Genomic DNA, 21815 nt, shown 5'->3' on the forward strand with positions numbered 1-21815 from the left:
CAGAACTAATCAGTTTATGTGGAATAATTAACACATGGCAGATTTACCTGTGGGTTGATTGCCTTCATTGCAAAATCAAAAATCTCCTTTGCAGTCTGAGGATCTGTGAAACAATCCAGTAATCAGTATTTCACTATTGATGCACAAGAGGTAGAGTGAAGACAAAGGTGTTTTTATCCAAAGCTTGGTATGAAGAAGCAATATTGGTAACTCTTACAGATCACATTTTAAGAGGCAGAGACGCTTTTCCCTGAAATACTCTTAAATGTGAAAAAAAAATTGTACATCTATATTCATTGATTTTTCTCCATACCCATACGTGTCTCTTCTAAGGGAAACGAATCTCTGTATAAACTGCATTCCAGCTTCAGCACAGTGCACACAGCTGCCCAATCTCTGGTTAGAAAATAGCACTTCAAACATTTACATATGGACACACACAGACGAGGCCACTTCAGAGACAGATTACAGGGATCACATAGCTGGATAGGCCTGGCTTCTGCATAAACCATTCACCAGTGGCAAAATTTTCCTTCCAAATTCACAGTGAGAAATGGTACTGCTTGCTGGTGGTACAATGATTAAAATATACCAAACTGTACAACTGTCTTTCACATAGAAAAAGAACCTACCTTCATCCACAGATTTAGTAAAGTTGTACATGAGTGCGGCCAGTCCCCTCAGACATCCTGCTACAACAGGTAGCTTGGGTGCCCTTGTAGCTGATGTCATCTAAAACCAGTGGAAATTGAAAAACATATTACCCTTAAGCCAAAACAAAGGCTTCCCAGTTCCTAGAAGCTTAGGAAAAATAACATATTCCAACTTAATACAGTTACGTCAGCAGCCACCTACATGAACACAAGTCCACAGAAACATCTCCTACTCAAGTTTCATTTGTTTGCGAAGGAATTAAAGTGCAGAAGTGTAAAAAATCCTTTGAAAAGCACAAAATATGTTCCACCAAGATCAACGATTGCAAAACATAGATAGCACACACTGATGTCTTAAAAGCACAGAATATAGGCAAGTAAAGTTCAGCAGGACTGTGATATTCACACCAAGTGCAGGGACTTTGCAGCTAGTATAGAACAAATCTGAAACTACCATCACATGGCAATACAACTTTCCTTGGGCACTAATGCAATGAACACCACACACCATCTTTTCTCACGGTTAATTAGCTGTCACTGATAGCCTTGAATTATTATTCTGAAAGCCTCTTGGAACCAGAGAACACAAACTTTAAACACTGGTTCTTAAGGACGCATTTATGATTTTCCAGTTAGATCCCTACAAATTGTACTAGTTACAATAGTATTTCAACTTACAGTGGTACACACATCAAAGGAAAAAAAATAAAGCAATATAAGAGTCTGAAAATAAATTCCAATCATACCTGGGCTTTAAGTTCTCCCAAATAAGCTCGGTATAGTTTTTCAGAGTTGTTAATCATGTCACTAGGCTGGACCTCTCCCAAAACTCCCAAAAGCTCATAAATCTTCTCCAGTACTAGAAAGTAATTTAATATTATTAAATATTAATGACTGAAATAATTACTCCGACATTTCTTCTGTAATTCCTGTGTAATTTGCAACCATGAGAAAACCATCCCTGAGGGTTTAATTTTGATCTGTGATTAGCAGATGGGAAAGACAGCTCTTTACGATATACATGCATATCTATTTACAAACTACAATGCGAGATGCGTCCTTCTCTCACATTAATCAGTTAAATGCATTTACCCTTTTTAAACACGGCTTTTAAACAGTAAAACTGCAGCACTGAGGACAAAACTGGCCACAAAGAGCTTTAGCAACCAAGCTGAGGTTTACATGAATTTTAACAGGGACGGGCAGCTTCAGCTTCTGTTAAGGGCACCGACTGGAGGGTCCAGGACCACTCTTAAGGCTCAAAGTTATAGGGGATGTGTGTGTATAGTCATAAATAAGCTGTTAAGAGTAACTTCAAAGGTTTCGCTACACCAGGTTAGCACTGAATCCGGTTAACAACAGGAAGTTGGAGTTACTTTCAGGATTTAGGCATTTTGAGACTAATAATAATGGCTTAGACGTACAAATACTCCCTTATGTTGGGAATCTTAAACCAGACCTATGCTTAAATTCAGTATGAACTGCCACTACTAAATTCAATTCTATGATTTCTCCTGTGTTAGCTCATACATATACACAGGCCTGCTAAGAAACAGTGAAGTACATTGTTGTGATCAGAAGACTTGAAAAAATTTTACTGGCTCTAAAATATGACAGCTGCCATTTATAAACACACTTGCCATGGGAATAACCATTATATACTTCTATGGGATTCAATCAAAAAGAAACTGAACGTAAACAAAACAAAGAACATTGACAGAAAAACTAAAGCCTACCTGTATCGGGAATTCTACTTTTTGTGGCAAGTTCTCCATAAAATTTATTAAATATCTCCCCAACTTTCATTTCTTCCATCAGATAGGAACGTCGTAAACTTTGGAGCAACTAAAACAGAGTTAAAAAAAAAAGAAAATTTAGGGAAACCATTCATGTAACTACCACAATCCTACTTGATTTAAATAAAAACATAGTTCATATGCATAACTTCTTAAGCTTAAGGATGCCATTCAATGAAAGACATTTAAGGTGACAGGACTACAAAAGAGTACTGGCATGAAATCTACTTTACCAACAAACTACCTTCCTATATATGTATAAATATTAAATTTATAATTTTTATTTATATTGTATATATTACACATGCGTCATCTGCACGAAAACCCTACACAGTATATATGTATATAGTTTATGTGCTTACATATATTATCTATATTTTATATATACATCTATATATATATAAACTCGACAAGAACACAGGCTTAGTAAGTCTGCAGTAGTCTTTATCATATTGTATACCTCTCCCTGCTGTTATAAAGCAAATCCAATTCACAGAATTGATTCATATAACTCGGAAAGGAGTTTTGTTTCACATAAACAAAATCAAGTAGGTGCAAAGGCATTTGCAAAACAAGAGCCTAATGCATTCCAAGGAGCTACACTACAAAATTACCGTCTTGCACAGTAATAAAACTTTGGGAAAAAAAGCCCTTCTCCTCCTCCACACCTTTCACATACTGTGTGTAGGATAATGTTATATATTAATACATGGTATTTTTTAAGCAAGAATATAATTGAACTGTAAAATGTCTTCTTAAAAATACAAAATAAACTAGGAGAAGATCTGCAACTGTCCCCAAAGCTCTAGCAGATGAAGGAATGACATACTGACATCTAAACAACCTAATGGCAGAATACTGAAGACAATCTGCTGTTAAGACATATCTCATACTAACACCTAAATATTACACTATCACTATTCCCTTGTTGCCACAGACTACGAATTTTCTGCATGATATAGCACAATTAAAGTAACATAACAAATTTTCTACTTTTTCTAGAAAAAAGAGATTCATAAAACACATTTTACCTTAATCAAAAGTTCCAGAGCTGGGATTTTACATTTTGCTGCTCTCTCTTTTGTATAAACACTGATGCAAGTTTGCTAGATATAAAAGAAAATGGAGATTATAATACTTACAAGCAGAAAAGGAAATTCAAAGGTAACAATGCATTTACCTACCTCTTTAAAGCACCCGTGCCTAATAACTTAATTTTTTTAAAAAAAAAGACTAAACCAATAAAAATATTCAGTCCTGAAAGTAGCTTCACTAACAAAACTGCAGCACTGTCTGACATAATAACAAATTCCACCACAAGCAAAGACAGTTGCTGGAATGAAAGGCACACAGAGCAAACTTTGTGCCCCAGTATTACTGTTCCTCATAAGACATAATTTGAGATCAGAAAGTGCAGTGGTACAGTCAAACATTTCTATGCAACTCAACAGTATTCATCAATCTAGACCCAAGGAAACTAATTTTCAGGTTTTCCAGTTTCCACTAGTTTCTTTATTCATTGCAAAAGTAACAACTTTGCAGGGTAAAAAAATTGAGTATTTAATATTAATCCTTACAGAAATATTTAGAATACTACACTTAAACAATGAGTTTAGTATGCATAAATTTAAAGTTATAACCATTATTTTTGTTATAACTTAATTTCATAACCAATACTGTGTTCTAAAAAGAAAAGTTATTAATATTAAGCCTATAGTTGAAGAAACGATTCCGCACTTGTATTAATTATGCTTTACATCAATCAAGTCATTCCAGCCCTAACAAGAACACAAGAGATGTATACGGCAGACGGGAAGGCGTGTAGGGCAGTTATGAATCTGTTACGATATGAGACCCACCACGTGGTGAAGACAGCTAGAAATACTGTTCCTTTACCCACCTTAATGTTACAGGCATAAGGATGAATTTTGTCACCCACTTTTTCCATAAAAACACAGAGAAACTTGAGTGCTTCTTCCCTGCAATCTCGAAACTGAAACATTCAAAGAAAAAAAACCATTTAGTTTTAACGTAATTTCACATGCTGGTCACATAGCACCTCCTCAACATGTATCATAGAAACACAGAATCACCAGGTTGGAAAAGACCCACCAGATCATTGAGTCCAACCATTCCTATTAAATACTAAACCCTGCCCCTCAGCACCTCACCCACCTGTCCCTTAAACACTTCCAGGGAAGGCGTAAAGACTGATATTTACCAACTTACCTCCTCAATGCCGAGGGATCTGTGGATAAACAGGAGCAAGCCCTGCTCTTGGGAGAACACCAGGGACAGGTGCAGCGCTGCGGGGAAGCAAAATCAACCATCAGGCACTCGGTCTCCTTTCTAGAACTGGCACGGACTGCTCAGCCCGTCACCTTTGTACCTCCTTGGGAAGGATTGGTGCCTGTCACCAGGAAATCCACAACCTAACCTGCCTGTTTCTGGCCTCCCCACGGGCTTTGATCCTTCACTGCCATGCGGGGCAGAAGGACAGCCAGCCCAGGGCCAGGCCAGCAGCAAGAGGGACACACCAAGGCGTTTTTAAGAAAGGGAAGGGTTATTTAGGTCTGACCGTCCCTCTCCCGACGCCGACCCTCGCTACTATGCCTGCAGCAGGAGGGAGGACAAAACCGCCCCACAGGACCAGGTATTGGGGAGGGTGCGCCCCTAACGCTAACGAGCCCTCCCCAGGCCGAGCAGCAGCTGCTTTAAAGTCACCAGGGAGGCAAGGGCCGTCCCAGGACTCCATCAGAGCCCCCGTGGAACCAGAACTCCTGCCCTAGCCCTAACTGACCCCAAGGCTTAGCCCCAGCCCCCTGCCCGGCCGATCCTTTGGCGCACCCTGCGCGGCGCCGCCCGCGGGGCTGGTGAGGCAGGTCTCGCCCAGGCTGCGGACCAGACTGTAGCCATGCAGGGCGGCGGCGGCGGCGTCGCGGGGCTGCAGGCAGCGGTGCAGCTGCAGCAGGGAGTCCTGCACGCCCGCCATGCCGCCCCGAGCCCGAGGGGGCGCGGACAGCCCGCCCGGCCCGAGCCAACACAGCCCGGCAGTCGGAAGGGAAAACACACACGCGCGGTAGCGTCTGGAGCGGCGCACGCCGAGGAGGGGGACGCCCGAGCCCGAGGGTCCCGACCAGAAGGGACAGACGAGATCGTCTAGGGTGCAGTGACAGGGCAGCGGGTTTTCACAAGGTCTTTACGTCTCTCGCCGGAGGATCGGCTCAGCACACGAGCATACAGCGAGGCTACAACAGCCGCCTCCTCCCCCCCTCGACGGAGAATGGGCTGCTCCAGCCTCTCCCCGCCCCGTGCCTAGTTTTGCCGCGAAATTCGGTCAGGTGCGGGCGGTTCCACTCTGGGCTGAGGGGGGTGGCGGTGTGCCGTTGCCGGAGGCAGCCTCTGCCTCGCGGCACAAGGAGTGCCCTACAGCGTACTTCTGCCACTGCTGTAGCTGCTCGATCAGGGAGCGACCCTTGTCGCGGGAGCGTGGGCGGTCCAACTCCTTCCTCCTTCCCCACTCCGCTCCACGTCCCCCCCTCTCCGCCTCTGTTGGGCGCTCCCGTTGCGATCGCGCGTGCCCATTGGCCAGAAAGCCCGCGAGAGCGCGAGCGGGCGGCTGGCTCGGCGCGCGCGTTTCCTGGGGTCGTCGGAGGCCGGAGGAGTGAGTGGGGCGGGGGTCGCTGCCCCCTCTGCCCGGGAAGAGGGGGAACCGGGGAGAGGGGGAACCAGGGAGGAGAGGGAAACCAAGGAGACAGGAAGAGAGGGAGACAGAGGGGGAGAGAAGGAGGGAGAGGGGGAACCAAGGAGAGGGGGAGGTGGAGAAGAGGGGGAAGAGTGGAACCGGGGAGACAGGAAGAGAGGGAGGGGGGGAGCCAGGGAGAGTGAGAGGGAAGCAAGGGAGGGAGCCATGTAGGGAGAGAGAGGGAAGGAGCCAGGTAGGGAGAGAGAGGGAAGGAGCCAGGTAGGGAGAGGGGGAGGCCAGGGAAGGAGAGAGGTAGGGAGGGAAGGAGGGAGAGACCGGGAGGGAGGGAAAGGGAGGGCACAGAGCCGCCGGTGCGGGCTCGGCCGGTGTGGGAGCGCCCTTAGCCCCGGTTCCTCCCGCCCCGCAGGAGCAGCAGCGCCCATGTCGTCGCCCGCCTCCACCCCGAGCCGCCGCCGCGGCGGGAAGCGCGGCCGGGGCAGCAACCCCCCGACTCGTAAGTGCAGCCCCGGGAAGGGGCCACGGGGGAGGAGTCGCTGTTACAAAAGTGGGACGGTTTTGATTGAAGCTTAAGTAAAGTTTCATCTAAGTAATTGTATTTTTCGTTTTTAAGCTAGGCAGAGCGTCCCTCTGATGGCTTGTTTTCTTTCAAACAGCGTTTTTGCAGATGCTGTTCATTCTTTGGAAATGATAGCATGTTCAGTATGGTCTGTGATGATGTGTCCTCTGTAATCGCCTCTGTTTGTGGTGTTTCCCTATTTCAGCTACAAGAGAGATGGAGCCAGAGCTCCTGATTAGCAAGAGATTTTACTGTTGTGAAGTTCATAATAACATTAAAATTAGTCCTTGGAAGGTAATAGAGCGTGCATAAGTTTTCTAGGAAAATGTATACATATGCACGTAAGTGGGAAATATATTCTGTAACCAGCTTTTCATAGAAATCCTAGATTGGAAAAGACCTTTGACATCATCAAGTCCCACCCTACCTGTCCATTATTAAATCATATCCCTAAGCGTCTCATCTCCCCATCTTTTAAATGCCTCCAGGGTTGGTGAATAAGCTACCTCCCTGGGCAGCCTGTTCCAGTGCCTTATAACTTTTTTAGTGAAGAAGTTTTTTCTAACGTCTGATCTGAATCTTCCCTGGCACTGGGGGAAGTTGCACATGATTGTTTCTGTTGCATGTTGACCAGGCCTCATAAAGGACGCTTGCTTTGTAAAACTCAAAAATGAGTCTTAAAAAGAGTTTACTTGCTGTCATTTTTGGTGGGGCCAGAGGCAGCAGGCAGGTGTTGGCAGCCTGGTGGGCTTTCTCTCACTCCACTGCCTCCCTGCTCCACGGGAGCTCTCCTGCGCACAGCGCCTGTCCCTTGGTCCCGCTCACGATGTAAATGCCGACCCCAGCTCTGTTTGTTTCTTGCAGCGCAAGATACTCAGTCTCCTCCTTCTCAGAAGCGTCGAACAGATGATTCCACCTCCACTGGTGACCTGCAGCCCATGCCCACCTCCCCACCTGCTGACACACAGAGCCCTGGTGCTCCCGATCCCCTCTTTTCCAGCCCGCCGCAGTTCCGCCACTCCGGTACACCTGGGGAATGGATCTGGCTGAAAAATACTTTTGGAAAACATGAATATTGTCTCAAGTTTCTCATTTGAGTTTAGCATAGTGAACAGTGCAGGACAGTAGTTGGTGTCAGGGATGCAGATCTGCTCTTTAGCTTCAAATGATCTTGGGAATATATACGGGGGATTACATCTTATTCTTTTGCCTTATTCTTTAAAGTTATTAATGTGGAAAGAATTAGATTGCCGTAAAAAACCTTTCTTGCTTTTATAACTAGGGTTGGTTTTAGTTGCAGTAGCTGGTAATTGTGTCACTTGTTTTTCAGTCCCCAAAATACTGAAAAACATGTTTTATTTAGAATACTACATTTTGACTTTTTATGCTTGAACACCCATGTAGTTTTAAAATGCAGTACCAGTTTGAAGTTTTATGGCAATGCTTTATTGTAGCTTGGGATCTTGCAGAAGAGGTGTTAGTCCAAAGAAAATTTCAGGGTGGACTTAAATCATCTTTAATACGTCTTTTTCAACAAAACACTGGAACTGATTTATGCTAGTCATTTTATGACAGTAGACTTAGAAGAATAGTGAGACAAATGAAGATGCTGAATTTTAGTCTGCTCTAACTCTAAAATGTCTTGATAATCATAATAGAACACTTCTTTTATAGCTATTCCTCTGGACTTTGATATCAGTTCCCCTCTGACTTATGGCACACCCAGCTCCAGGGTAGAGGGTACCCCACGAAGTGGTGTACGAGGAACTCCGGTTAGGCAGAGGCCAGATCTCGGATCTGCCCGTAAAGGCAGACAAGTTGATTTACACTCAGATGGGGTAGGTCAATTTCTCAGATTTTGTATCTGACAACTTAATCTTAAACAAAAACACACTTTTAGGTGTGCTTAATTTGTTTCCATGCAGCCGGCTGAGGATATAGCAACAACTGAGCAATCTCTTGGACAAAAGCTTGTTATTTGGGGAACAGATGTTAATGTAGCCACATGCAAAGAAAAATTCCAGGTAGGCTAACAACTTGGTTTTTTTCCTTTTTAAAAGAAAAGCTAGCTTGATTTAAGCAAGTATATTAGTTCAGTCTGATGCAGAGTAGTTGTTTGTATTACTAAATTCTGTTTGTTTCCTTTCTGTCTCCCTGTTACCTCTAACATTCAGAGATTTCTTCAGCGTTTCATTGATCCACTGGCTAAAGAGGATGAAGATATTGGCTTGGATCTTAACGAGCCACGCTATATGCAGCGACTTGAAGAGGTACTTATAACATCGTGAAATCTAACTTGTCTTTTTCAGTCTTGTGTGGTATTGAGCTAAAGTCTTCTTTTCAAATACTTTGCAGATTAATATAGTTGGGGAACCATTCCTGAATGTAAATTGTGACCATCTAAGATCATTTGATGAAAATCTTTACAGGCAACTGATCTGCTATCCTCAGGTGAAGTAGTGGCCTCATTTTCTGGCTTTTGTATTTCTGGCTTTTAATATGTTTTCTTTAATACAATGTGTAATTTGTATGTTCAGTGTGATTTCTCTGGTTTCTTTATTATACTTAATACAAAATGTCTTGTTTCATAGTAGATGACTGTAAATATTACAGTGTGTACCTCATGCATGCAAAATTAGCTGTTAAAGTGCAATGTCTGTAGTCTTTTCTTTTTCCTTTGCAATACCCAAATGAATAAGTCTGATCTAAACAGAAATTTTTCTGTTATACAGTAAAATACTCAGCTGGTGTAACTTCCAGTCGTTCCTGACTGATTAGCAGCATATAAAATGCTTTATGCAAAAACATTTCATTCTATAGCTTCTGTTTTTTTAACTTGTAAGCTTAACTGTTTTTAACAATTTTGTACAGGAAGTTATCCCAACATTTGACATGGCTGCCAATGAGATCTTTTTTGATCGTTACCCTGATTCAATATTAGAACATCAAATTCAAGTAAGGCCATATAATGCATTGAAGACGAGGAATATGAGAAATCTAAACCCTGAAGGTAAACTTTTGATTACTATGTTAGAAAAGAATCTTGATTTTTTTTTTTTATAAACTTATTGAATGTTAACATAGAATTACATGAAGACCATATAAAAACTGTACATGTACATCCAGACCAATGTCTGTTGTATATACAAGTCTGCTTCAGAACTAAATGCTTTGCACCTCAAATGCAGAATAATCTGTACATAAAGGAAATATTTCCTGGCATCAGCTACTCATGTTCTTAGTTCTGCAGATGTGCAGCATTCTTTCTTTTGCATAAATACTCCTTTAAATTAGGATAGTTGTACTACACATTTATGACTCTCTGCTTTACCTTAGACAAAATACTAGTATCTAAGTCATTGTCCACCTCTCACTTAAAAACTTAATGTAGCATGAATGTTGAAGGGTATTTTAAAAGTATGAAGTCATGACACAAGTCTGTATAATTCTGTAGATATTGATCAACTCATCACCATCAGTGGTATGGTCATCAGAAGCTCCCAGATAATTCCTGAGATGCAAGAAGCATTCTTTAAATGCCAGGTCTGCGCTTTCACCACCAGAGTAGAAATCGATCGTGGCAGGATTGCTGAACCATCAGTATGCAAGAACTGTAACACAACGCACAGTATGGCCCTAATTCACAATCGATCCATGTTCTCTGACAAACAGATGGTATGTTCCACTTTGGTCATGGTTAAAGTGAAAGAGTTTCTAGTTTTTGCTCCCCTGCCCCCCTAATATCATCAATAGCATTAAAGCATGTATCTTGAGACTGAATGTTTTGAGAAGGGAAAAGTGTTTTGGAACATGAAGATGGGTAAAACAGTTTAATGAAAGGGCAAGTCCATACTGTGGAGAAAAAATTGCATTAAAAGGATGAAACAAGGTGTGTACACATCTCAGTGTTCCCATATGCAAATCTCTTTATATATAGTAATGGGTATATATGATAGTATATAGTGTATTTATATAGTGCATATATATGTATAGTACATCCACTTCCGTCTGGACTACGTGAGCCTTGTCTGTAAAGCATACCAGAAGCAACCAGAAGAAATCTCATTTTCATGGTAACTTTTTATTGGTAATGAGTTTTGCTGTAGGTGGGGTAATTCCTGATTCAAAATGATGCTGAAGCCTGTGTTAATACAAGACTCTGTTGTATGAAATGTAGAAAAGTTTTACTGTTCAGAAACTAAAACTGAGTGGGTTTTTTTCTAGATCAAACTGCAGGAGTCTCCTGAAGATATGCCAGCTGGACAGACCCCTCATACGGTTGCGCTGTTTGCTCACAATGACCTTGTTGATAAAGTTCAGCCAGGTGATAGAGTTAATGTCACAGGTAAAGTTTGGTTTGCATTTTTGCATCCTGCTTTTCCACTGATCTTAACCATCTATAAAGGGACCTGATGAGGTGATCCTGCAGGTGCTGAGAGACATGGTCGCTGTCTTTGCAACACCACTCAGGTATCTTTGAAAAGTCATGGTGACTGGCTAAGGTCTTGGAAGAAAGCTAGTGTCACTTATAGGGCAAGGAGGAGACCTGGGTAACTAAAGGCCAGTCAACCTCATCTTGACGCCTTGGAAGGTGATAGAGCCAATAATCCTGGAAACCATTTATAACCATATGAAGGATACGAAGGTGATTGGGCATAGTCAGCATGGATTTACAGTAGGTAACAACCTTCTACAGTGAGATGGCTGGGAGCATTGGATGTTGTTTATCTTGACTTTATTGAGGCTTTCATCAGTGTTTCCTGTAACATCCTCATGCAGTCCATACACCATCAGTTTGTCTGTAAGTGGGCAGTGAGATGGATTTAAAACTGACAAGAACTGCTGAGCTGAAAGCATTATGATCAGTGGCACAAAGTCCAGCTGGGAGCTTGTGACCATGGGTGTATCCCAGGGTCAATATCAGGGCAAAACACTTGGATATCTTCACTAATCACCCAGATGATGGCTCAGAGAGCACCTGCAGGAAACTTGCAGACAAAAACAAAATTGGAAGGAAGCAGTGCTTGGTAAGACCAGGTGATTGTGTTGCTATTCAGCCAACAGCCTCCTGGGCTGCATAAGGAAGGTGTTGCCAGCCGGTCAAAGGAGGTGATCCTTCTCCTCTATTTAGCACTGGTGAGTTTTGGGTTCTCCACTGCAAGGGAGACATGGACATAGTGGAAGTGAATTCAGCAAAGGGCCATGATGGTAACTGGAAACTCTGTTGTATATGGAGAGGCTGAGAAACCTGGGACTGTTCAGCCTGGAGATGGCTTGTACGGATATTCTCAATGTGTTTATGAGTATCTGATCCAGTGGGGTGGTGTCAAGAAGATAAGAAACAGTCTCTTCTCATGACAGGTCATGAGGCAATGGGCCCAAGTTGAAAAATGGGAAACTCCAGTTAAACCTAAGAAAAATCTTTTCCCATTTGAGTGGTCAAGCCCCAGCACAGGTTGCCTGGAGAGGTTGTGTGGAGTCTCCATCCTTGGAGAGATTCAAAACCTGTATGGACACAGCCTTTAGCAAGCTGTTCTAGTTGATTCCAGCTTGAGCATGTGGTTGGACTAGACAATCTCAACAGGTCCCTTTTGACCCTGATGATTCAGTCATTGTGAGAATGTAGGTGAGGAAGTGACAATATCTTAAATAGTGTGTGCTGTTAGGGGAGTGCTAATTTAGAGTAAGCATTGATACTACAATTACATTTTATAAACCACTTAACTTTAAAACAACTGCTGTACTGCTGGCTGTTACAAGATATATTAGAAATCTGTTATTAAACTTGGCATTTACAGAAAAGGGAGGAAACGCTGACTTTAGACATAAAAGCAGGACTTTCAAAAGCATCAAGCCTTAATTTCTTTCAAAAATGTTAAAGAATTTTAAATGTTAAGAACAGTTCCGATAGGAATGCTGAATATATACTTACCCGTAAAAATAGGGCATAGATGATTTAAATACGTTCTGTTGACTTCTGCATGGTTTACTGGTACTGGGAGATAAACTGACTCATGTATTTAGCCTGTTTTAAAGCTTTACTTTTCAAGGGAAAATGTACCATTTTCTGTTTCTGGAATTATCATATTTCTTCATTTCTAATGCTGTGGTTAAAAACTGTATTTAGGTATCTACAGGGCGGTCCCAATTCGAGTTAATCCAAGGATGAGCAGTGTAAAATCAGTCTATAAGACCCACATTGATGTCATACACTATCGCAAGACAGATGCAAAACGCCTGCATGGTGTTGATGAGGAAACGGAGCAAAAAATATTTACAGAGGAACGTGTGGAAATGTTGAAAGAGCTTTCTAAAAAAGCAGACATATATGAGAGACTTTCTTTAGCATTGGCCCCAAGTATCTATGAGCATGAAGATATCAAAAAGGTAACTAAAATTCTCTATTTCTCCTGTAAGACATATAAATATATGCAATTATAATTATTGAGTGCTATAAAAATGACTTGAGGCTTCAAAATTCAAAAAAATGTATCTTGAGTAGTGTTATAACTCCATGGTCTTGCCAGGATGGAATCAGCTGTAAGTGTATCATAATTCTTTTCATGGTATTAAGGGGTGCTAATTGGAGGGAAGATATAAAAATGGTAGGATAGCAGCAGAATTTAGAAAACTTAATTGCAATATGCATCTTGCTAGTATCTTGTAATGTTTGGATTACTGGCAATCAAAATAAGTAGCTATAACATAGTACATAGAGAACAGTAGTTTTAAAATGATATTTGGTTGACCCTAATTTATGGGATATCAAAACAGTTACTCAGATGTATCCAAGAAGAGTCTATTCCAATAAAATATTCAGCTGAGGTACTGCAACTTTATAACAGCAAAACCTGCAGTCAGTAGTGGGTTTCAAGGTAATGTCAGACACCAAACAATCTCTTTAAGTATATTCCTTTGTTATTTCTTTATAGATTTATACATTATCATAGTTCACAGGTGTTTCTGAAATGGCTAGAATTTGTATTCAAAACCATATGAGGATTTCCCACTGAAATGGAAATACAATAACTATTCCATTTGTTATTGCCTCCTCACCACACTGATAAGGCATATTAGGTGTAGTTGAGGAAAGCTAGGGACCCTTCATCAAGGGAGATTATTCAGGTTCTGTCCAAAACCTGTTCACAACAACATACAAAATTTACATCTTAGATACTTAGAAGTGCTTGAAACCCACATGCATTGGAGCACCAGTACTGTCTATAGGGGACCTCGAGGAAAATAAAACGGGGCAGGTCATCGTTCTCTTAACTATTGAACAGGTTTCACTGACTTCTGCAAGTTCAAAGCGAATGCGAACAGAACTAATGCAGGTAGCTTACTCCATGCCTCTGCAAAGTTTCTGTGCTGTAAGAAATTGTGCAGAGGCTTCACATGAAGCATACAGTCTTCCTTGTTTCCAGCTGTCAAAGCCACTGTTGTTCCTTTTCACTGACTTTCTAGCATGTATACACTTCTAGAGGAAAATAATACTAAAAGAATACTGAGAAATGGTGAATTTTTCATCTAGTAAATTTGAAAAAGGAGAAAAAAATCTGCCCTGATAATTGTAGGTAACTGATAAAATTACAAATACATTTACACTAATAATTCCAATACTTTCAAAATACTGCAAGTTAGTTACTTTTACTTCTTTACTAACACTGCAAGCATACGCTTCCTTCGGGAAATGACGTGTTAGTGAAGGCCAATGAAATAAAAGACCTTAAATTTAAATGGGCAAGTAAGACCTTTCATTTAAGTAATGTTGTGAATGCAGTAAAGCAGTTTTCCTGAAAAGATAATGATACTTGCTTAGGCTTGACTAAAAAGCTAATTAAAAATGGCACTTTTCTAATTATACCAAAGAGGTAATAGTACTTTATCCCTAGATTAAACATAGTCCTAAGGAAAATGATAGTCTATTCTGGCTTTCCTATTGTCATCAGTGTTATCAAAATTTTCGTTATCTAAGTTTTGCAATAGGTTTGGAACAAATCTAATTTTAAACTTGAATTAGAAGCTGAGTTTGTAGGACCTAGGGGTTTAACTGTATGTTTGTCATTAACTGGTACTAAGGATATCTATAAAGAATGAACCCTTTTAAAGACCTCTAAAAACGGTTCAAGAGTTTCAAGCATTTTCTTTCATGTCAGAGTTGTGTTGATTTTAGCAGTGTTTCCATTTGTTATATGTTTCAGTTCAACAGTTGGATTTGCTCTGTTAGCTATATAAGAGGTGATGTTTTGATTTTTAAAGAGAATATTTTTATAGGGTATCCTGCTTCAGCTTTTTGGGGGATCAAGAAAGGATTTCACTCACACAGGAAGAGGCAATTTTCGTGCCGAGATCAACATTCTTCTCTGTGGTGATCCTGGTACTAGCAAATCACAGCTGCTCCAGTATGTGTATAACCTGGTTCCTCGAGGCCAGTATACATCTGGCAGAGGCTCAAGTGCAGTTGGTCTTACTGCATATGTGATGAAGGATCCAGAAACACGGCAACTGGTGCTTCAGACAGGTGCTTTAGTGCTCAGTGACAACGGCATTTGCTGCATTGATGAGTTTGATAAAATGAATGAAAGCACAAGATCAGTACTACATGAAGTAATGGAGCAACAGACTCTCTCCATTGCAAAGGTAAACGTCTATTTAATTCCAGGTTCTTTCCATTAAGCGTGGTATATGCTAGGTAGCTGAAACCAAAAAGTTACCAGAAGAACAAAGGATCACGGTTTTCTGTTGTTGTCGGTGGATCAATCCTAGATTTTGTAACAACTCATTTACAAAAGAATGTGGCTTTCTTAGCTGGCTGTAGTATTTCCAGATGCTTTTGTTCTTGCTTTATTCTAAAAGGCTTTCACAGTACAATTTTTTACCACTGAACAAATTTAGTAACATTGGTGGTCTCATGAAGTTGTGGGGAGAAATGTTTTCGTGGCACAGAGTTGCAGCTGGACTCAGAAACTCTACTCATTTTGACAGGCTGGAATCATTTGCCAACTGAATGCTCGTACGTCTATCCTAGCAGCAGCTAACCCTATAGAGTCACAGTGGAATCCAAAAAAGACTACTATTGAAAACATTCAGCTTCCTCATACGCTGTTGTCAAGGTACTGAATTCCTGCTTGCATGTCTCATTTTTATTAGATGTTATGCTTCTTCCTGTGAAAATGGATCAAATACAATAGAACATAACAACTGTGTTCTTTATAACACAGTGGAAAACACTTAAACCACTTATTTGCCATGCTATTTTTACAGCTTCTGTGTGCCAGAGAACTGCCTTTTAGCATTTACACACTGACCTTGAACAGAAGATGAGATGAGAGCTGTAGAATCTCTTATTTACTTCCATGTTGTTGTTGTTTTATAATCATCTCCTAGAAAAGAGTTGTTCTGCAACATAGTAGTGATAACTTCAACAAAAACTCAGGATGTTTTTCATAGCTCCAACTTTTCAAGTGAAACACCGATGGTCAGGGAACTTGCAGTGGACCTGATCCAAAGATCTGTGCCTGCTTCATGTTGTTTTGTAAGATTCAGCTGGGGAGGTGGTGGTGCTAACCCTTTGGGTGATAAGTGTTAGAGCAACGTTTAGTGTCTGCTTATAGGAAATTCAACCATGTGCTACCGTTGCATCTTCTAAGGAATTCCCACGGTAACTGGAAATTTCCATATCCAGTATACTGAATATTCAGAGAACACATATTTTTTCCTGATGTCCAGCCTGAACCTCCCCTGGCAGAGCTTGAGGCCATTCCCTCTCGTCCTGTCACCTGGGAGAAGAGGCCAGCACCCTCCTCTCTACAACCTCCTTTCAGGCAGTTATAGAGAGCAATACGGTCTCCCCTCAGCCTCCTCTTCTCCAGGCTAAACAACCCCAGCTCTCTCAGCCATTCCTCATAAGGCCTGTTCTCCAGCCCCTTCACCAGCTTTGTTGCTCTTCTCTGGACTCACTCCAGAGCCTCAACATCCTTCTTGTGGTGAGGGGCCCAGAACTGAACACAGTATTCGAGAAGCGGTCTCACCAGTGCCGAGTATAGAGGGAGAATAACCTCCCTGGACCTGCTGGTCACACCGTTTCTGATACAAGCCAAGATGCCATTGGCCTTCTTGGCCACCTGGGCACACTGCTGGCTCATGTTCGGTCACTGTCAACCGACACCCCCAGGTCCCTCTCCTCCAGGCAGCTTTCCAGCCAGACTTCTAGTCTGTAGCACTGCACGGGGTTGTTGTGCCCCAAGTGCAGGACCTGGCACTTGGCCTTGTTAAACCTCATGCCATTGGTCTCAGCCCATGATAGGAGCTCTGGTGTATTGTAAAAATGTGTAATGTAATGTAAAAATAGGAGCTCCAGTGTATTTTCAATGCAGCAAATGCTCTGCCTGCCCATCGTGGTGGTTACTGCTGGCACTGGTAGCACTGAGAACGATGCTAGTGCTGGAGATAGATGGGGACACCTTGCCCTAGATGGAGCAGTTGGGTGGGAGGCCATGGGTGGATTTCTACCCCAGTCTGCTCTGTTCCAGGTTTAGATTTCAATTAATAGCTGCTTCATTTAGTGACGAATGGGTACCTTAGTAAGGGTGTACAGAAAGAAACTAGGCTTAAGCAGCATCTCGCTTCCAGCATTTATTGGATTTAATCTTATGAACATATGACTGGCTGGTTAAAAATGTTATTTGTATCTGCCTATAGCTGAACTTGGTTGAATGTATAGTGTGTAAAGTTATAAACCATTTTCTCCAGGATCAAATATCAAGTGCTTTTTTATTTATAAATACATTTGTTTAAGGTTTTTATATGCCCAAAATAACTATATAGGCATGTACCCTGTTCACTGTTGCCTTTTAGGGCAGCTTCTTCAGCAACAAGTTTGTTCTGTGTATTTGGTGTTTGGGGGAGGTGGTGTGGTAGGTTTTTTTTAAGAAAACAAAATTTGTCAGCTTTGAACATAAGGTATGAATTTTGCAGACTGTATCTCACTTTCAAAGTTTCGAGTCCATAGGATGAAAGCAAATCCGCTGTGCTGCTCTGTGCTTTCAGAATTCTATAGAAAAATTATCTTTTCAGAAGGAACTATTACAATAGTCAAATAACTCCTACCTGTACTTGTTAAGTCAAAGCCTCTACTTTAAATAGCAAGGAGGTATACGTGCTAATACTAGAGTATTATCCCATTCAGATTTGACTTGATCTTTTTAATGTTGGATCCACGTGATGAAGCTTATGATAGACGTCTTGCTCGCCATTTGGTTTCGCTGTACTACCGAAGTGAAGACAAGATGGAGGAGGAGTACATGGATATGGCAGTATTGAGGGATTACATTGCTTATGCTCGTTGTTACATAAATCCCAGATTAAGTGAAGAGGCAAGCCAAGCCCTTATTGAGGTAAATGAATTGCTGTTAAGAATGTTTAGTCTCTCCTGACTTGTCAAAAATGGCAAAACCCCCTAGTATGTACGCTTTCTATCTACAGATGGCTTTTCTGTAAGATCCTTCAAAAAAATCTAAAAATCACCAACAATTAAAAAGAAAGAGGGATCAGTATTAAAGTCTTTTTTCACTCTAGTCTTTGTCTTTCAGATGTGTTGATTTGGCTCCATCACATATAAAGTATAAAATTTTACTGAAGCAAAATAAATGTATCATTGCACAGACAAGTACTACTATGTAAGGCTAGTCCTATGTATTTTAAAGTGATTCAAAACTTGATTCTTTCGGATGGCTTAATTGCTTTATAATGGAAAGAATTACATATGATGTGGTGGTTATCCTTCATTGCGGAAGAATTGTAAAGGAACACGAGCAGCAGAAATACAGTGTTTAAAATGGCTTGCCAGGAGTGCTCATATTTTGAAGTAAGAGGTGGGAGGATGAAGGGGGCTTTGAGGACGTAACAGGATTTACTGAATGTGACTCTTTTCAGGCGTATGTGGACATGAGGAAGATTGGTGGTGGCAGGGGAATGGTTTCTGCATATCCTAGACAACTTGAGTCTCTGATCAGACTGGCAGAAGCACATGCTAAAGTAAGGTTTTCTGAGAAAGTTGAAACAATTGATGTAGAAGAAGCAAAGCGCCTCCATCGGGAAGCACTGAAACAATCTGCTACTGATCCAAGGACTGGAATTGTGGACATATCCATTCTCACTACAGGTTTGTGTTTTCATAGTGTGAAAGCTGGGATGCTGCTGGCCTTTTCTAACTTTTAAATGTAACTTAACCTGTTCTCCTTAGTTGATTTCTAAAAGGTATTTTCTTCCCTCTTATAAGGAATGAGTGCAACAGCTCGTAAGCGAAAAGAGGAGATGGCTCAAGCCTTAAGGAAGCTTATCCAGTCAAAGGGTAAAACACCATCTTTGAAGTACCAACAGCTTTTTGATGATCTTCGAGCACAATCTGATACAGTAAGTTTCCTGCTTTGTTGTTACTTTTCCATTAACTTTTAAAAGCACGGTGTTTTTCCAAATCAATATTCTTGTCCTCAAATCACAGTATGGAGGAAAAGGAAGACATCAGCATTTTCAGCTGATGTGACCAGGAAGCCAGTTCTACTATGGGCTGAATCTTTGCGGTATCCAAAAATAGCAAACTCTGCTTCAGGGTTCCAGGCCAGATTTCATATTACAAAAAGAACGAACCAGAACTTTTAAGTCTTTCTTCTCCGTTTTTACTTGATTTACTCCTTTTCTTTAAGGCTGTCACAAAGGAAATGTTTGAAGAAGCGCTTCGTGCCTTGGCTGATGATGACTTCTTGACTGTGACTGGAAAGACTGTTAGACTGCTGTAAGTTAGTCTTTCCTTGTGAGCTGACTTCTAAGAGTTTTTACTTTGCCTGACTTAATACAGTGTCAAGTCTGCAAGACCTATGAGAATCGGGACCGTCATTTGCTATGACAAGCACAGCCTTTCCTTGCAACCCAACTGTCTTATGGTTTTATGTTGCCTTACAACAGTGTCAGTCTAGGTTTTTCAAGATTTGGGGCTATCATTTGCTATGACAAGTGTAACGATGATAAAGTGGCGCTTCTGTCAGCACCAGGTATTATGGGGGACTTAAAAAAATTCTCAGTTGAATAATATTATTTACATTTTAGCTAAATGTAATTACTAATAGGTCAAGTGCTATGTTTTTATGAGGTTTTGTAGGACATGCTAACAATGTATGTATTTCAAATTGAATTGTAAAAATTCATATTAAATGACTTTTTAGTAAATGCATTGACTAGTATTGCTGTAATCTGAAATAAAATAATTGGACTTAAAAGGGCTCTTTAGCATTCATTTCAATTGAAAATGAGCGTATCCCGTGCTGAGCGCATTTCAATCTAGAATTCTGCAATTTTTAGGAAGTTCTTTGTGACAGCCTAAAACGACCTTTTTTTGGTTTGGTTTTTTTTCCTTCTTACTGCAATTTAAGCATGACTGGATAAATTAAGTTATTTGCCTCCATTGTAATGTCATATAATATGTCCTGAAAGAACAAGGTCCAGTAGGCCATGACTAGAGAATCTTAGAATCATAGAATCATTTGGTTGGAAAACACCTTTGAGATTGAGTTCAGCCATACCTGCCCACTACCCAGCCCACATCCCTGAGCACCTGTGTACCAAACTTTTTAAATACCTCTGGAACTGGTGAATTGACCACATTCTTACCCCCATTCTGGCCAGGGTAGATGCTCTCAGCCATTGCATGTCGATAGCTGCTATTGTATAGCTAGGGGAGAGTTCCCCAGTTCACTTTGGTACTGACTGCAATGGCTCACTTAACCCTTTGAAGCTGAACTTAATTAATCCTGTATTCTGTGCCACTCCTTCCACCAGAAGGGAAGTAAATTTCCCCTTTTTGAAAAATGGGGACTATCTCAAGATCTATTTTTTTTCTTGCTAATGTTTCATTACATGAGAAAGATACTGTTTTCCTGTAGCTGAATTTTCAATGATTTGCTTTTTTTGTACAAGGAATGAACCTGGTCTGCATAGAACTAAAAACACAGTGTATGTCAGAAGGATCAGGTTAAGCCACAATCACCTCTCCCAAGTCTTGTTTATTCATGTAAACAAGTTACTGTCATGTCCTCTCCTTGGCTTTTATGGACTGGAAGGAGGTAATTTGTGTTGTGCTTTTTTGTAGCATCTTGATTCCCTGATTCAAGGCTTACAAGTTAAATATATGTAAGCTGAGGTTCCAGGAACTTGATGCTTCTCTTCAAAGAAGTCTGTATATTAATATTCCAAACTCACCAGAATCATAGATTCTCTAATGGCAGTTGTCTCGCAGGATGTTACTTTTCTCTCTGCAATGTATTTTGCTTAGAAAACAACCATCTCATGACCTCCTCTTTCCTTCCCCACTCTAACATACCTTTATTCCACAGTTACTGTCTGCTTTTTATGTGAGATTGATACAGTTCTAAACTTTTTACTTTTTGAAAGAATGACTTGCGTACTTTTTCCATTTACACTGTGTGGTCCTTAAAATACTACCTCAGTTCACAAACCTTTCTCTCCCCTGCTTTCCTGCTGTCATAGCTATAACAACACTATGCTTCCTAATACTCGATACCTCCTCTTGTGAGACAAAACAGCAACAAAAAAGCTTCTTAAAGGTCTTTTTGAGCTTAGAAAGTTGATTTAGTGTTAAAAAAAATATTCAAATAGTGATGCATCTGGCTACACCAGCAAAGTTCCTCAAATTACAATTGCCTGTCAGTATGGAAACTTATTACTGTAGAACAGATATTGGGCTATTCATATCCTTGCAAATTCTAAACACGTATTGAATCATGTAGCTACCAAAGTGTTCTAGGAAATGGAAGTAAGTTGTGTGTAAAACGGATTTCAACTCCCTTTAGATTTAAAATTATTTAATTCACCATCTTCTAGTTCTATGGTTTTTTTGTTTTTGAAGTAAAATACTTGGGCATTACTGTTTAGTGTTTACAGGGTTACTTGCACAATAATCCCACTAGGTGGCTCCTAAAGCCTGTATGTAGCAGCTGTTTGAGGCAATTTGTTTTCAGTCTGTAGTGGCTTTTGCTTTTTAAAAAGCAAAGACTGCAAGTACCACTTTAATTGAGTAGATAGAGTGGAAA

General features: G+C 40.9%; 2 protein-coding genes across 2 annotated transcripts in view; one reads left to right on the top strand and one right to left on the bottom strand.

Annotated features, from left to right (window-relative positions):
• Positions 1–5448, bottom strand: part of PRKDC (protein kinase, DNA-activated, catalytic subunit) — an 86234-nt gene extending 80786 nt beyond the window's left edge. The window contains exons 1-8 of the mRNA XM_069854076.1: positions 5297–5448; positions 4679–4755; positions 4350–4442; positions 3481–3555; positions 2390–2498; positions 1400–1512; positions 633–732; positions 48–103 (exon numbers count right to left, since the gene is read on the bottom strand). Of these exons, the coding sequence (XP_069710177.1) occupies positions 48–103; positions 633–732; positions 1400–1512; positions 2390–2498; positions 3481–3555; positions 4350–4442; positions 4679–4755; positions 5297–5441 (768 nt within the window). The 5' untranslated portion in view covers positions 5442–5448. The remainder of the gene's footprint in view (positions 1–47; positions 104–632; positions 733–1399; positions 1513–2389; positions 2499–3480; positions 3556–4349; positions 4443–4678; positions 4756–5296) is intronic.
• Positions 5449–6561: 1113 nt separating this feature from the next.
• MCM4 (minichromosome maintenance complex component 4) lies at positions 6562–19992 on the top strand. The gene is made up of 16 exons (XM_069854055.1): positions 6562–6648; positions 7576–7734; positions 8386–8549; positions 8637–8735; positions 8886–8981; positions 9067–9162; positions 9583–9721; positions 10166–10386; positions 10936–11056; positions 12839–13098; positions 14986–15351; positions 15697–15824; positions 17900–18107; positions 18646–18874; positions 18992–19125; positions 19416–19992. Exons 1-16 carry the CDS (start codon positions 6576–6578, stop codon positions 19506–19508), a joined length of 2586 nt encoding a protein of 861 aa, XP_069710156.1. The 5' UTR covers positions 6562–6575; the 3' UTR covers positions 19509–19992.
• The last annotated feature ends 1823 nt before the right edge of the window (positions 19993–21815 follow it).

Source organism: Phaenicophaeus curvirostris, chromosome 3 (assembly GCF_032191515.1).
Source record: "Phaenicophaeus curvirostris isolate KB17595 chromosome 3, BPBGC_Pcur_1.0, whole genome shotgun sequence".
Lineage (NCBI taxonomy): Eukaryota > Metazoa > Chordata > Aves > Cuculiformes > Cuculidae > Phaenicophaeus > Phaenicophaeus curvirostris.

What these genes read in the sequence shown, in the direction of transcription:
- MCM4 (XM_069854055.1), top strand. Translation starts at nt 6,576, where the DNA reads ATGTCGTCGCCCGCCTCCACCCCGAGCCGCCGCCGCGGCGGGAAGCGC. An exon ending in TTGATTTACACTCAGATGGG is followed by an intron (nt 8,550 to 8,636) that starts GTAGGTCAATTT and finishes GTTTCCATGCAG; the next exon opens with CCGGCTGAGGATATAGCAAC. An exon ending in TTCGAGCACAATCTGATACA is followed by an intron (nt 19,126 to 19,415) that starts GTAAGTTTCCTG and finishes CTTTTCTTTAAG; the next exon opens with GCTGTCACAAAGGAAATGTT.